Source organism: Stegodyphus dumicola, chromosome 4 (genome assembly GCF_044657685.1).
Source record: "Stegodyphus dumicola isolate Sdum_Otavi_A_Nest chromosome 4, ASM4465768v1".
Taxonomy (NCBI): domain Eukaryota; kingdom Metazoa; phylum Arthropoda; class Arachnida; order Araneae; family Eresidae; genus Stegodyphus; species Stegodyphus dumicola.
The window spans coordinates 59,422,683-59,440,510 of NC_140771.1; the positions used below are offsets into that span (position 1 = coordinate 59,422,683).

Consider the following 17,828-nt stretch of genomic DNA (forward strand, 5'->3'; position numbering starts at 1 on the left):
AGCTAACTGTTAGTGAAGCATGAATAAAATGTCACTAATCTTCTTTCAGATATGTCCAACTATTATAAGGGTAAAATATTTAATGCTCCTTGATAAATTTTATGAAGTTGGTTTTATTCTCAAATTTGTTTTATAATTATGTATAATAATAATGCATTCTTACTTGTGCATCTATTTCATTTTTATAATGGTATTACGGATGTGAAGTTCAGGCTTAGCAAATATTTTTAATTGAATTCATTCAGTTCCCATTTTTTATGGGTCCTTAATTTTTTTCATTAATGTGCCTTTAACGTACTTAATTTCCATCTGCAGAAATGTGTGAATGGATATAGTAAAATATAAAATGTTACACTGTTCTCAAGATGAATCACAATATCCTTCTACTCAATAAATGTGATGAAAAAGTAAGAAAATTGGAATTCATTATTGAGAGAAATTTATCATTTACCATATGTCCTGCTGACATCTGTATCACAATGAATCTAAATTATTTGAAATGTTAAAACTCCCAGTTTGGTTCTGCTCTGTCCAGTTTGGTTCCTTTGTCTGCTGTAGCTCTGTTTGATGGTAATAAAGAGGATGCAAATAAAGTTCTGCCTATATGGGATTCCATTTCTGGACATCTTGGTCACACTAGATATATATAATGTCAGTGCAGTGTATTGTAAATCTTCTATCTTTCTTTCAACATATTTCAAATCCTGTTATTTCACTGAACAAAAGTTGGCTTCATTTTGTCTGTTCATCTTATCAGTTCTCTTTATTTTATTCAATTATGTTTTTCCATACATATTAAATTAATTGTTAAAAATTAGTCTTTGCATACCTATAGAATTATTAATTTAAATGTGCTTTATTCATATTGAAGTGTCAAGCAAAGAAAATGTATCTAAAGTGTCCTCTATTTAGATTATAAGCTCTGTTATTTGAAACTTTAAATAAAATGAGTGTTTATAAATGCCTGAAATTAAAATATTAACTAGTAGGTTTTCATGGTTTATATTAATTAGTATTAATGGAAAATTCTGTGAAAAATGTATTTATGTTACAGATATGAAGAAGAGAATCAAAAATGGGAGAAGCTTCAATTACAGTATAGAGAAGATTTGACATCTGCTGTAAAGTATGTGAAAATTATTTGTTGTTTTGTACTTTAATATATGTTATTTATTACTTTGTAATAAATAATTAATGTTGTGGTTATTCTGTTTATATGAATTTTATGGAGAGTAAAAGTGACTATTACTTATAATTCTGTTGTTATTTAAGAAACAGGAAATGATTATTCGGTGAACATTTTAATTTGGAATGTTCCATCATGTTTACGTTCATTTATACAAATATTTGATTGATTTATACAAGCATAAAGTTAAAATGTTTGCTTTAATGGACTAAACTGAGATATTTTTATTTAGAAGGAAGCCATGAATAAAAGTAGGGTTTAAAAAAAAATGAATACCTGTTGTATACATATATATATATATTCTCTTTGGTCTAAATTTTATTTGTTATACTTCCCTTCTCATGATTTAATGAAGCATTTATAAGGAAATTTTTAGATTACTGGGAAAATTTGAGCTATTTGATAGTTTTGCTGAGAATCTCTTCAGTGGAAGATTCTCAAAATTTTATATAAAAGGAAATGAGACAACTTTGCAAGTACATTCAATTTAAACATTTTTTTAAAGCATTTTACCTTTTAGTGTATCCTATGTGTGTTGCACTCTGCTTTACGGTTTCAAATCCAAGTTAATTATTACTAACGCTTATAGTTGTCTTCACACCATAGTAAGAGAAAGAAGTAAGATAATACAATATTATATATTGATTCAAGTGCTTCCAGGATGGCCGTATCAATCTTGGAGCTCATTCCTGTTTTCATTATGGATCACAAAAGGCACATTTATGAATTTGCGGAAAGCTGAAAAGAATCTAATATCACTGTAATCAATCATCTGCTCACCCTTCATACTTGGTTTATTTTTCAAAAACAACAGAACAAATCTATTGACCGAGAGTCAGAATGTGAAAGTCTTTGCATCTATGTTGTCTGCATCAACGTAGATTCATGTTTATCACAAGGAAGAATGGGGCTCCGAGACCCGGTGGCGCATTGGCTAGCACATTGCGCAGCAACACCACAGGTCCGGGGTTCAAACCCCGGGCTGGGCAAGGTCGACTCAGCCTTTCATCCCTTAATTTCCATCCCTTGAGTTGATAAAATGAGTACCAAGTTCACTTGGGGACTAAACACTAGAGGTCCTGCAACAAGCTGACCACTTGTTCAGGGCATATGCTTACACACCCACGGTCAAGAAAGCAAATTTCGGGGCACTGCAGGCCTTGGCCCATTAGGCCTATTTGCACTACTGAGTTTAGTTTAGAATAGGGCTTCTACAGTAATTTGAAGCCTGCATGAGCTTGAATGAAGAACAACTTCTAAGACATCAGCTGAAAAAAAAATCCACATGCAGAAAGTGGTATTTTGTGTTTGGTGTGGGATTTACATAGCATAACATTTTGGGATCATTTCTTGTAATGCATGAACATTTTCATTGTTAGCAGCTATAAAATCTTCCTGACAAGATGTTGAATTAAACACCACTGCCTAGAGCACAGTGATGTTTAATTCCTCAAGTTTCAAGTGAACCTTTTGGAAGAGCTAGGCTGAGAACCTTATTTGCTGCATATCGTAGACCTTTTACAGACAGTATGTTTTCTGATTAGTGGGCTGTTGCACCTCTTTGGACAAGTCTCTAGTGAAATCAAGGTGACAGATTTCCTGACAGACCTTTTCTGCTTCTAAGTGAGTTTTTTTCATATCTGAAGTCTTCTTAAATATTGGGAGATGCTAAATTTAGTATTTATTGTTATGCTAAATTTTTACAAAAAATCAGTTTTGGGTTTTGAACAAAACAAATGTTTATGGCATTCCGTTTACTTTCCCATTAGTTCAGTATATATTCCGTTATGATCTACGAATATATTCCAATCTATTATTTGTTATATAATATTAAAACAACTTTATATATAGAAATACAGAAAAAATTTAGAAAATATGCTTGTTTTGTGGAATATTGAAAGAAATATATTTATTTCAAAAAGTTGTTAGTTATTATTATGCTGTTATTTTGGATAATTTAGGATTTAAATATTTGAATGAATACTGTTGAAGCAGTATGTTTATACACTGTTGAAAAAAAGACTTAAATTGTTTAATAGTTTTCATATCTAAATGTATGAAGTCATAACTCTCCAGAATGAAAGACTAAAGGCCTGTCTACACGTAACAATTTTCTCGGCTGACAATATCTGAGATAGCTCGCCTGTCCACACGGAAGGATTTTTTCGTTAGTACAGGAAGTCACTCAGACAATCACTATGAAAGAAAGTGTTCCCGCCCTCTACAGCGTCACACTGTCTATGATTTGTAAACAAAGCTTACAGTGTTGTCAAATAGTCAAAATAATGGATGACTATTTTAAATTGCTACTATAGATACAGCTACAATTTTGAACTTAGCTAATGCTACAGAAGGGGGGAAATGCATTTGGACCAAAAATTGGGTCAAACGACAAGAAATTCGTAGTGTCTTCGTAATACCCTGCTCCGGGAGTTGCATATTGAAGACACGGTACAATTCGGAAAGTATTCACGAATGATGCCGCGTAATTTTGATTTTTTGCTAAATTTAGTTTGCAGGAAAATTTTTAAAAAATATGCTTTTCCTTTGTGTACTGAGTACACAGATTACTCCTTTTTTATTTTATTTATTTATTTATTTTCAATTTCAATTTCTGGCACTCCTATTAGTGCATTTAAATCTTGAAATAATAAAATAACCATGTTTCAGAAAAAATAAGTAACTACTGAACTTTAAATCAAAACCTTTATTAATGAATAAATAGACAATAATGTTATGAATATCAAATCAATATGAGTAAAAAGTAGTAATAAAGAATAAAGATTACTAAATTATAACACAACAGTGTAATTTCAGTGCAAAAATTTTAAATAATAAATATAAAGGTGCAAAGTCTGAAGAAGCATATTTATTGAACATTAAAAATCTAATATCAGCATAATTAAATAACTAATACAGTTTGAAAACTATGATCATATGACTCTATCAGTTAATCAGCGAATAAAATTTAGCAATATTGTATTAAATTGGGCTGTAATTTGCTTTCGCAAAGCTCAATTAACCCAAAACTAAGTTTGTGACTTTCTTTTGAAAAGTAGATCTAAAACATGTGCCAACGGCCATTCAAAAAATAAAAAGAAAGACGTTAAAATTCAATAAACACCCATAGGCGAAAAAATAAAACATGACTTTTAAGTCATGCAGTTCAAATTTAGTGATGGAGAAACTAAATTAAAAAGTTCTTCCAGGCGCAGAAAGTCCAAAATTAAGGTGGGGGATCGAACCCACAATCTCGATGTATGGGTAAAACTTAGTCTGCTCTTTACCATTGGTAAAGAGTAGCACTGTAGTACCACTGGTTAGTACTGGTCTATGATCGCTTGTGCAGGAATTTTCGGAAAAGCTATGTACTTCGTCACCTGATTAACTCCCATTTTCGGCGAAGTCAATTGAGTCTGCGCTGCTTTATTCTCAACTGGAGATTTTGCTTTTTGAATTTTTTCAATAAATGCGACCACAGTTTCAAGTAGTTTCTGAATATTTTCATCTAGTACCCATAACATGGCATCATTAATAGTTTTTCAAACTTTTCTTGGGGGAGTTAAAATAACTTTCACCCGGAATTAGAAAATATTTGAATATATAAAGTAATGGGGAAGACAAATCTTATCAAAATCCCTCAATTTTTTTATTTTTAAAATTTACATTACTCGTATCCCACAACACAACATTTTCTATATAGAAATCTATTAGTTATGTTTCGCTTCAACAAAATGCAGCCATGTTGATTATTCCAAATGAGGAGAAAAGCACATGATCACTCAATGTTATTGGCTAGAGACTCCGATTTTATCGTACGCTAGTGAGCAGTGAACACCAGTTCTGAAATTGTGGCAGAGAACATGACCGATTTTTGGTGCATGCGCAGATCCTTAAAATTGTTGCTCTACGAGAAAGGTCAGCCGAGAAAAATCGTTTCGCGTAGATGGGCCGTGAATCTATCTCCATACGTACTAACATATTAAATACAATATTTTAATCATCAATGCAAAATAATAATTGTAATGTACTAATACTAATAGCACATTTTATTGCATTATCAGTTAATTGCTTGAACAGTAGCCTGGAGACCATTAAGTTAGCAGCTGTGCTGCCATGAAGACTTTCAGCTTTATTGCTCATTCAGTGGGACCATGTTTATGTGAATTTTTATAATATTACAATAAAAAGTTGAGTTTGATATATGCAAAATTTTGACATATACTTTACATACATTGAGAGATTTGATGATACGTATATAGAATGCCACAGTTCATAAGTCTGTTAATGTTTATTTATCTGTATAAGTTAATAGTTAGTCTGAAATAAATTCTAATAAAGCTGTAATAAAGTTTATAGTTAGTCTGCAGTAAGTTTCATATTTGTAGATTGAAGTTATGCTGTCTTGAGATGATACTGATTATGTTGAAGTAATGCTGATGTGAAATTATGACACCTTAATTTATACTGCCTTTAGATTATCACAATTTTCTATGAGATATTCTATTAAATTTTGAAGTTTTTTGTGAAGAGGTTTACTTTTGAGTAGTTGTTGGGCATTCTTGTTTGTGAAACGACGAAAGTGGAGTTAGTATTATTATGCTGATATTCTCTTATGGCCAATAGTTCTGATTTAGTGATTGCATATTCAAGCAGGTAATGATCTATTGTTCCTGTTCATCCACATATGCAATTCTCTGTATCATACAAGCCGAAACGAAAAAGACATGAAATGAAGGGCCTGTTTGCTGTTAGAAGATATGTTATTTGTTGTAACTAAATATCTTTTTGGTTTTGGTAGGAACATAAAACTTCATCTGCCCATATTGTCTTGTGACCACATGAGTTTCCATTGAGTATTTAAATCTTGTCAAGTCTTGTATTTTAAAAGCTATATTGGATTTGCTAAATAGGTGATTGCTATTGTAGTACTATTTGCTGCTTCTTTTGCCAAGCTGTCAGCCATTTCGTTGCCCAATGTTCCTATATCGGCACATGCCCAATGTAGTTTAGGTTTTTGTCCTATTGGAAAATATGTGAGGAAATATTGTATATCTTGAACCAAAGAAGAGTGACTGTAACCAAATATTGCTTGAATGCTTGAGGCATGTCAGATACTATAACACTGGTTATTGAGAATTGCTTTGCATGTGTTATTGCTTCTCTTATAGCCAATAGTTCTGCTTGAAATACTGAATTTGTATTATTCAATTTTATTTTCCAGGTTTCTATTAGATTGTTTTTGAAAACACTATAACCACTTCCTACACCTAACTGGTTTTAATCCACCCGTAAAAATTTCAATTTAAAAATGGTCCATGTGTGAATTTACTATTTTATTTTCTGAATGTAATTGTTTGGATGTAAGTTTATATTTTGTTTGAGTTCTTTTCATATTCTGTTGAATTATAGTTATTAGAATTATAGGTACCCGTCTGTCATAGGCATGCAACTTTTGTTTTAATGTCTTCTTTCTGTAAAGTCAGAGTTATTTGTGGAAAACCTGAAATGATTTGTAAGGAAATAGTAGGTTGTTCTATATGTATTGATAGTAGAAAAAGGCTGTTGTGCTGAAGTTAGTTGTCTTTTTGCATGTTAATTCAGATCTGTGCCCTAAGCAGAAGTGCCATGTAGAAGAATCTTTTCTATTACTTTAGTATACCAATTTTTCAGATATTGAAAAGAAATTCCCAAGGTTCTTGCTATGGTCATTTTTATTGAGTTTCATAACATTAAAAGTTTATTTTTGATATGTTGATGCCAAGAAAGTCATTATCAAGCATGATACCTAAGTAAAGTAATGATTTTACTGTTGCTATTCTATCTTGTGCTATTTTAATAATTGCGTTTCGGAGGTTCCTTATTTGGTGCCCAGTTTTTGTATATAAAGAGCTTTACTCTTGAGAATTAATGTTTTTAACTGAAATTTATTTGCACATTCTTTAAAGATTGGTAGGAATTGTTTGCAGTTTTCTTCTAAATCCTTGCCTTGGACTATTGGTAGGAAACAATCTGCATATGCTTGTGTGTGCGTATGAGGGATATTGTCATATTTTTTTGGTATTTCATTTGCTATTAAATTCCAAACAACTGGGCCCAAAGAAGATCCTTGTGGGTATCCTTTTGTAATTTTATATAATTTGATTCTACTATTGAAGGTATGTTGTAGACATCTGTTGTAGAAGTAATTGTTTAATAATAGGAATATTTTATTTGGACAAGGGATGAACTTAGGGATTTATATTGCATCTGTCCAACATATAGGGTCAAAAGCTGCTTGAAAGTCTAACGATATTATTAAAGAATATTTGATTTCTCTTTACTTTTAATATTTGATGTAATTTTTGAAAGCATGGTCTACTGATTTATTAATAATGAAGCCAAACTGATTTGGATGAATGATTTTGTTAATATGGGGATGGTATTGTAGTCTTGATAGTACACCTGTCCCTTTATTTACACGGTACTCGTTTTACACAATTTTGGTGTTACATGGTTTAAAAATTAACGCGTTTCAAAAACTTAGTAAAAATGTAAATTTGGCTGCATGTATGGAAAAACGTATATTTAAAGTCATTTTTTAATCTCATTTCTTTGGTAACACTGGTGGCAATAACAAGGATGGGGATTCCCCGTGTTATAAAAGAGGAATCCTTGTAGCATGTGTATGTATTTGCTTCATGTGAACTAGTGCAGTATCAGTATTTTAGCAAAGCTTGCATCATTTTTATCTACATATTTAAATATTTACTGGTATTTTTTCAACATTTATATTTTTGCTGCATATTTGTAGCAAAGAGTACAACTTCCTTATTACAGCTGTAAGATCAGGGGAAAATTTCTACTTTTAAGGCATTGCATATCAAACAAACCTTCAGGTATATTTTAGAACGAATGGAGAATGATGAATCTTACTCTTATGGATGCTTCGAAGAAATTTACAATCTTAGATTGTGTTAAGCATGTTGGACTGTCATATACTCAGATTAAACAATCAATGTTAAATGCATGTTGGAAAGCAATATGGCTGGATGCTGCTAAAGATGAGCAGGATAGATTGCCATTAGAACATGAATATTGTCAGATCACTAAATTGGTCCAAGCTATTGGAGGAAAAGTTTTTGAGGACTTAGGTCAGGCAAATATTGAAGAAATAATGGCTGATGAACTAAATGAGGAGGAGTTAGTTAACACGATTCATGAAACAAGAGCAAGATCACAGCAAGAGTCATCAGCGTAGGATTTGAATTGGGAAGAAAATTAGGTAATCATTTTTTACAATATGACATGAATGTTGAATGAGCTGTCCGATTCCAACAGGAGCTTAGTAAGTGCTTTAATCATTATGAGGAGGTTTACAAAGGTTTGGGGAGGGGGGAAATAGGCAGTTGTTATTTACGGATTTCCCTACAAAGTCTTATCGATCTGAGATCTTCCCCAAATTCATCAACCATTGAAGCAGAATCTTAGCATGAAGGCTGAAGTGATGAAAGTGACATCATAGCAATGAAGAAGAAAAGACTAATAGTTCATAAAAGTGATGATAGTGATTAAACTTATAATAATTTTTTGAATGATCTTATATTTTTCTAATGTAAAATAAATTAAATATGTACTTCTATTGCCTACATATCTTTGTTATTATATGAATGAAGTATAACTTTATTTATTTTAAGATGTCTTACTTTTGTTTCATGTAAATAAATAACTAAATTATGCACATTTAGTGTGTTTTTCGTTGTACATGGTTTTACTTAGCGAAATCCAGGATTTCGATTTATACAGTTTTGTGCGGAACCTATCTTCCACATAAATTGAGAGATAGGTGTATTAATTTTCCAGAAGCTTTCCAAAAGCAGGCAGCAGAAAGATAAGTCAATATGATTGAGGATTGTCTGTAATTTTGTTTTTCTTTAACCCTGGAATGAAGGAGCCCGGTGTACAGAGTACACTAATGCCATCTTTTGGGCTGTAATTTTTAGTCAACCCCCTTTCTCTACCCTCCTAGAAACATTCCATGAGTGCAAGACATCTGGTATTTCTGGTCAGTCTGGTTTTCACCTTCCCTCCGAAAGCAGTTATTGTGAACATGTTGCGTAGGTGAACTCAGTACGCCCCTCCTCCAAGTATGTACAGAAAGAATATTGTACCTCCTGAAGATTATTTGCATGTCTTAGAAGAAGTCTCGGTTCATGAGGACTTTTGGATAATGCATCTGATGTCGATGAATCTGTAGTTATTGAACATTCTGATCATGAAAGTGACTCAGAAATTGAGGGAAATGTTTCTAAATATCCTCATTTTCCTTCCTCAAATGATGTTTCTCCAACAAATGAGTATGTTGAAAATGACATAAGCGATTTAAACTATGACTTCTTTGTAAAAACAATTTACGAAAAGAAGAAAGTTGGAGGAAAGATTTTAGAAGAGGAAAAGGAAGGAATAAACTTCTTTACAAGAGCAAATTTGCCAGAACAATTCGAAAAAAATCTGATGAAAAAATATTCCGAAGGGCCAAAACTTCTGATGAAATAACTGATGAGCTTTCTGCTTTCCAGAAAGTCATAAATACAAATATGATTGATGATACCTTACAATATACAGATATTTATTTCAAATGTAACAGGACTGTGGATGATCTCCAAAACATCTCAAAGAGAAGCTGTATGATAGTAATAGAGCAGAAGTATTGGCTTTTTTAGGAGTTTTATTCTTATTAATGTGCAAAAAAAATGTCAAAACTCAATTTAGAGGAAGCATGGACGTACTGGAATTGAATTTTTGCAAGGGATCATGGGTCTCAAGCGATTCCGAAACCTGTGTGCTGCTATTAGATTCGACGATAAAGGCATAAGGTATGTGCGAAGAAAACTTATAAGCTCGCTGCACTAAGAGAATTTTTTTAATCTTGTAATCGGAATTGTCAAAACTTTTATACACCTGGTGACAAACTTACAATCGACGAGAAGTTAAAATCCTTTCGCTGGAGATGCTTTTTATTCAATTCATCCCCAACAAGCACGCAAAGCACAGTCTGAAATACTTTGCAATTGTTGACGCACGAACTTTTTATACATTGAAGCTTAAAATTTATTATGGGAATCAACCTCCAGGACCTTACGAGGCTTCTAATTCAAGCATTGATATTGTGAAAAGGCTAATTGGTGCATACGAAAGTTCCAACCGTAACCTGACGACAATAATTAGTATACAAGCTACACACTTGCTCAATATCTTCTTACCAAAGGTGGGTATGCTGAAAAAAAAAAATAAAAAGGAAATTCCAAACGAATTCTAGTTATCAAAAACAAGAGAAGTCTGCAGTTCACTGTTTAGTTTTCAAAAGATATGAAAATTGTTTCATTTGTAACCAAAAAAAAAAAAAAAAAAGTGTGTAATACTGTTCAGTACTTTATATGATGATGACAAAATTGACCAGGAAATGAATAAACCTCACATAATTTTGGATTATAACAAATGTAAAGGTGGAGTTGACATGGTAGATCAATTTTGTAGTAATTTCACTGTCACATAAAAAACCAAGAGGTGGACAATGGCAATATTTTTTGAACTGCTAAATGTACCGGGCATAAATTCACAAGTGCTTTTGAACTTCAACAAACCTAATGCAACCATCAATTTCAGAAGTTTTTTTTTTTTTTTTTTTTTTTTTTTTAAATCTAGCTACATCTTTGATGAAACCACACATTCAGATTCATCTTTCTCCTTGCGCATTCCAAAGCTATTATTAAAATTTTGGTAACAATAGAAGTATACGAGTCGGTCGAAAAGGACAAGGAACCACCTGCAAAAAAGATCAAAGGAAATTGAGTGAGGTAGAATGAAGAATAATTACACTACCATGAAATGCTCTGAGTGTTCTAAGTTTACTTGCAAAAATCATCTGGGCAAGACAGTACAACTTTGCAGATCTGGCTGCAGTGAATAGAGACAATCTGAAGCAGCAAAGTAACAAAAGGTTCTTAATTTTTTTTATTTGTGAAATTTATTACTTACCAAACTTTTCTTTACGGAATATTAATAATTTGTAAATTTGATTTATGATCTTATAATTTTCATACAGAAAATAACATAGCATGCTATATAACTTTCAATTACTCTTCCAGTGTATTTCCATTTTCTGAATTAATTAAAAATTCATAATTACCATCATAATTACTGTTATTCTTTTTTATATCCCTTTTACTCTGACTAATCACTTTAATAATGCAATGTATAAGATTAAATAGTTTAAAATGCGAGGCAAAGGCTTGAAAGACGACTTGGTGTATTTCATACGCCACCCCTTTAAAATTGTAGCATGTGCCAGCCCTTCCAGCTGAGGGTTAAGAAGAGATTTCAGCTTGTTTTAGTACAGTCGGAAAAGTGGCAGTTTTCCAACAAGAACTGATAAAAGATTTTATCATATTTCTATTGTTTTTTAAAATTTGCTTTAAAATTATATTGTCTATGCCATGAGGTCCAAGAGCTTTTTTGGGATTTCAGTGTTTAATTATATTTTTTATTTCCATCAGGGTTGGAAAGTTATTGCTGAATGTCTGTTCAAAATTTTCTGTATTATTGAAAGCTTTTGACTTTAAACTTAGTTATGCTATTTCTTCATTTTGAGGAAATAATTGTGTTAATATTTAATAGAGTTGCTGCTTCTATGAATCCTGACATAGATAGATGGGGTGAGATGAAGACTTAATTGTGGGCTGTTTTGAATGCTGTACCAAAGAGTTCTGGAGATGTTTGTACAAAAGTTTTTCCACCTTCTTTTTGGGGGGTGGGGGCTTGTTCAATATTTCTTTTATATTATATTGCTCTTGTTTTCCATTTTAATCTTTCTTCAGGGAGTTTGTTTGCTTTGTATCTTCTTTGTGGAGCACTTATTTTGCTTCTTTCTATTGATTATGCTTGATTCCAACAATTTAATTAAAAATTTTTGGAAGTAGATTTTTGTTTATAGGAGGTATTGCAGATGTCTATTATTGTGCTGATAAAATATTTTGTTGCTGCATTTACTTTTTTTGTTTTTCATGAATATAGAGCATGAATTAGAACCTGGGACTTTGCATTTAGTTTTGTTTCAATGAGCTATGGCCTACATATGAATTTTGAATTTCCATTAATAGTGTAATATATTTCTTATTCTATCTGAAAATTTATATATTGATGCTCAGTTAATGATTCTTCATCAAGGATTTTCCAGTTTGTAATTTTTGAGCTTAGTTCAGGAGTTACTGTCGTGAGATCTATCCAACTTGTAAGAGTGAGGAAGGTGGACTGTGTGGAGCATTTATTCTTGCAAGCTGATTTTGTGCAATAAATTCGATAAAATTGAACCTCTGATATTTTCTGTACTTGATCCCCATACTGAACTATGGGCACTGAAATCTCCTGATATTAGTTGATGACATTTAGATGGAAGAGGTATTGAGCTTAATTTTAGCAAGATTTCTTGATTTCATGATAGTGGAGCATATATAGAAGTGCAATATAGGGATAGTTTTAATGTTTCCAGTTTAATATTGGTTGTATGCAGTATGTTATGAACTGATATAGATGTTATCCAGAATAGATTATTAAAGATTTTGTTGAATGTGATAACAAGGTAAATTGCCCTGATGGCAGTTCTAGTTTTCTTGAGGTTGGAACATAAGGTTCTTGAGCTAATATTAAATCTATTTTTTCTTTTTGTGTTATTTTAAGTGTATGCAGTAATGTTATTTTTGCTGCCTGAAGATTAAGTGTGTAGTGTTGTTTTATCCATAGCGTGATGAATGTTTAAGATGTTGGTTATCTATGTCTTGAAAAGGAGAATTTGCTGGTAAGCCTTGTTGATTCATTAATAAGTTTTTGATATTATTTTCTCTACTTGTTGTTTGTATGTTGGACAGTTGACATCATTGGCTGCATGATGGATGTCATAATTTGTTTTATTTAATTTATTATTAACTATGCAGTTGATACAAGAGGGCAGTTTGCTCGCCATTTTGAAATAGGATGATTTTCTCCGCAGTAAATGCAGTGTGTGCAGTAACTGTACAATTTCATTTTGCATGCAAAAATAAATTATACAGTTACTGCATCTTTTGACTACAAAATATTCAGATATCAATCTCCATCTTATTGATATGTATTTTTTATTCATTAGATATTTCAAGGCAGATGATGATCCATTTGTTTGTTGTTCCACTTATTTCTGCATTTTTAAAGAGAGATCTGAAGAAGTGATCTGGTAAATTGGTTATTGAATAAAAAATATTTAGGATGTCATCTTCAGTATAGTTAGATGGAACATTATGGAGATTACATTTTTATTGTATTGGAATAGAGATTTTAATGTCTGTATGTTCAATTGGGCTATTAATGATGAATAGGGGGAAAATGTTGATGCTATGGCCGTACTGAATAACAGTACTTCTTCATTTGAGTTTTACTGTTTTCTTTATTTTCGTGGGTAGTTTGTTGAAAGGAATATGTCTGCCTAGATCATCAAAAATTTGCTCATTAGTATTATGTCCTTTTGGAAAAGTTCTGTTGAGGGTCTTCTTCCTTTAGTATTGTTTTCAGTAGTCGATTCTGATCTTGTGTTAATTATTGTTGGTATGAATTCTTGAGAACAAATTTAGTTGTCTTAGCTGTCTGACTGTGTTGTGGCTTTGGAGTTGATGAAATGTTGATTGAATGATGAGCAGAAAATATTGCAGTATGGCTATGTTCCGAAATACTGTTAGAAGTGACCAAAAGAAAGTACATACCAAAATGACTTGGTATGTACTTTCTCGTGAGTTGTTGAATTGAAGAGATCTCTCTATTGTCTTTTTCAAACTGGGTATGTGCATTTTTAGTAGTTATTGCAATTTGTTTAGATTTATCTTCTTTCTGTATGGGGGTTAAGTTTTAAGTGCTGCATTTTTAAGATTATGTAGAAAAAATTCTACATAATCTTAAAAATGCAGCATTTTAGGTGGTAATATTTTCTTTCTATTTTCTCTCTTCTTTTAATTTGAGTCTGTTTTCAAATTGATTGTTTATATATGCTTCATTATTAACCCTCTGACTGCTCAATTTGTGGACCGAAATCCTCTTTTTGTGTGTGGGTGTGTGTGCATATTTTAAATACGTTACCCATACTGGAGAGTTGAAATATGCATTTTCTCTTTCTAGAAAGGATTTTTTTTTTTATAGATTTTTATCATGAGAAACTAAACTGTCATCAAAAACAATTCAGATGTTATTTAAAAATAAACATTTAAAATTTCAATTGAATTACAGTTAATTTATATTTTATTACATAATATGAAAAAGTAAAATATATAAAACTTAAATAAATATAATGCACTGAGAAAAAAATAACCTCAGAAAATTGGTTTGGTATGATAGAGTTCAAAACAGGGTTCAAGGCAAAGTCCATCAAAACTAAAATCACTTTCAAAATTTGATAAATCATCAGGAACATATACTTTGTCTATCACTGAATGTTTTCTAGCAGCCATTTCTTATTAGAAAAAGGCTGCAAACATAGTGAAGTTAGAGTGGTAAATACCAAGTACCTTCAAATGCTGCAATTTAGTGGACGACTAACGACATCTGTTGGTCTAAACCTAAATTAAATGTCTAATACTGTATATAATTTATTTCACTGGTTAAACAGTGAATAGGGGGGAGGCACTTCTCAATAAATGAAGAAAAACACATGCCCAGGAAAATTGCAAGATGAGCAGCAAGAGGGTTAATTACAAGGTATGTTTTAATTTGGAGTTTTCATTTAAAAAGCTGAAGTTAGATTCTGATGTTGTGTCTGATAGTGTGTCTCTTAGTGACATTGTGAATAATCAATGATATGTTTTAAAATCTTGTTGTTGAATTTGCAAATCTTTGATACAAACAGATATCCATAATCTTTCATAATGATAGAAAAATTAATTAGTAGGTAAATAAATACTATGATATAAACCAAATATGTATTATAATTGTGTATTTGTATGAAATAGTTAAAAATATTTATTTATTTTCATATTTCTCAGCTTACAATGTAGTTTGTTATGTAAATCAAATACAGTACAAAGTTCGAAATGTGGATGTCCAATATCCGGAATGATCTAAAATCCAGACTTCAAAACCACCAACAAAGTTTTTCTCATAGGCTTTATGCATGCGCATTTGATTCCCCCCCTCCATGCATAATAAATCATCTGGAAAGTCCCAATTCTTAATTTCACTTCGACACTAAATAAAATACCTTGTTAATTGAAGAAACAATCATTTTAGCATAAATTCGTATGAGCAGTAATTTGGCTCCATTGCTGACTATCTGCTTGGCACACATCTCAAACTGAAACATTTCTCATAGATGCATCGTTGCTCTGACGCTAACCTGATGAATCATTATTTATTATACCAGGGGTGGCCAACCTGCCACTCAGAGCCACATATGGCTCTTTGAAGGATTATCCGTGGCTCTCGATAAATGTACCCAAGTTCCCTTTTCATTTTTGTGTTATTATATATTTAAAAATTATTATTTTTCTGTATGTGTTTCAAAATGTCTTTTAAATTACTAACAACAAATATGAAAGCCTCAGGGCAATGTTATAACAAATCCATGTTAAGAATGATATGACTAATCGAAAACTGTACGGATGAACATAAACAGGGGTGTAACAGTTCTGTTCGTCGGATTTTCTACCCCTTCAACTGCCTTGTGAATTATAAGAAACATATGGGAGTCAAGGCCAAAGAATGTGTATGTACAATACATATTCTTTGTCAAGGCCTTGTCCGCCTGATTGCTTCTCGACAAATGACGATCTAAGCAATCGACCGACTCCAGACCGATTTTGAATTTGTAAACTGCCATTGCAACGGACATTGTGCTCTGGAGAAAACAATTTGTATCACTCTTGTTATGGATATAATTTGTAAGCTGAAAATTTTGGTAAGTTAACTATAATTTGTTTCGTAGTATGTAACACATGTTGTTATTGTTTAAATAACTCAAAGCTTGTATTTTCTAACTTTCTTTATTTATTTCCATTTCTTTTAAAAATATGGCGACAGAGAACGAAAATAAAAAAAGAAAATACGAGCAAGAAACTGGAAGTTTATTATTTAAACTTCCAGTTTCTTGCTCGTTTTAGGAGGAGAAAATTTCAAATTAAGATCTGATAAACTTGCTTCTTTAAAATCAAATTTAAATACAAAACAGTCAATTTTGCTGACCTTTAGCAATCAAGCTAATAATGTGGCTGAAGCCAGTTTTGTTATTGCCTGGAATATTGCTCATGCAAAATGCCTGTATGGAGAGGGAGAGTTTATTAAAAAAAAACTTGAAAGATGTACAGTACACTCCCGATTATCCGCGGAATTGGGTGGCATGGCCGCCGTGGATAACAGAAATCGCGGATAATCCGAAAAAAGCTAAAAATGGGTATAGCAAAAGAGAAAACAGTCATTCCAACTTTGAAAAATTGTTTTATGTACAATAAAACTTAAACAGCAGGAAATGTTTAAATAATGCTTAATATTTTAGTATATCACTCAAAACTAACCTAAAATGCATTTTGTTAATGAAAACAGAAAAGTGCTTTGTATACTTACAAGAGGCGTCAAAGATACACAGAAAAATTAATACATATGTACAGTTTTAATACTGTAATGTATTATGTAATTACAAAAGCATAGCTGTAAAACTACTACCCTTTCTTGAAAAAATCAGTCATTTGTGTTTGCTTCTTGCTTTGGAAGCATATTCTCTTGATCCGAGATTGCATTTTTCGTAGCATAAGTTTCTCGGCCAACTCCGCATCATCTTGTTCTTCCAAATAGCTCAGCAGTCCGTCGACTTGTTGCAGAGCTGCTTTGTGAGTCTTGAGCATCTGCACAGTGGGCTCTTCTTCGCCTTCACTTCGCTGTCCTTCATTATCGGTCTTTCCCCTTGCATTCTTCACAATTTCGTCATCTGTCAAGCGTTCGAAGCCAGGTTCGTTGACATCACACTCCAACCACTCGTTAATGTTTTCAACATCGACATTCTCACCACCCGGAATTGTTTTCACCATATCGGCTAGAGTTGCCGTGGGCATGTCTACATCTTCTTTCTCTTCTTCACAACTCAAAGGGGTTAGGTTGTTGTTGTCTTCAACATTAGGCATGAGTTTTCTCAATGATTTTATGAGGGTGACATGTAGATGTGCACCTCGTATTTTGGTTGCAATCGGCCACACCAAACGTATATAAATATATTTATATATATATCCACTCTATTACCCGGCTCAGTGATCTCAGTTTCTTTATTCTTATATGTTTGTAAATTGTACATTTTTTGCTTTAAAAATGATTGAATTATGTTGTTTTTATCTTCCGGTTAAGGATTTAATGCCTTTAGTAAATCTGTGTGCAATATTTTTAGAATTATCAGCAATTTTAAAGTTGTTTAATTGCCGCTAAGCCTGTTTTTAATGGCCGCCATTGATGTTTACATTTGAAACAGGAAACTAGTGGATTTGTTGCCAATCTAGAGAAACTTAGCTTCGCAACAACAAAGATAACGCATTCATTTATTATTGCCAATTAAATCATGCTTAATTCTTTCTGGAATTTTTTCAAGGAAATAAGCGTTTGAGATTTACTT

General features: G+C 32.1%; 1 protein-coding gene across 2 annotated transcripts in view; it reads left to right on the plus strand.

Moving 5' to 3' along the window:
- The window catches only part of LOC118194531 (uncharacterized), a 176,751-nt gene that overhangs the window by 98,421 nt on the left and 60,502 nt on the right, over nucleotides 1–17,828 (plus strand). For both annotated transcript variants that reach the window (XM_085814969.1, XM_085814968.1), the window contains exon 6: nucleotides 1,055–1,126. In XM_085814969.1, coding sequence (XP_085671095.1) covers nucleotides 1,055–1,126 — 72 coding nt within the window. The remainder of the gene's footprint in view (nucleotides 1–1,054; nucleotides 1,127–17,828) is intronic.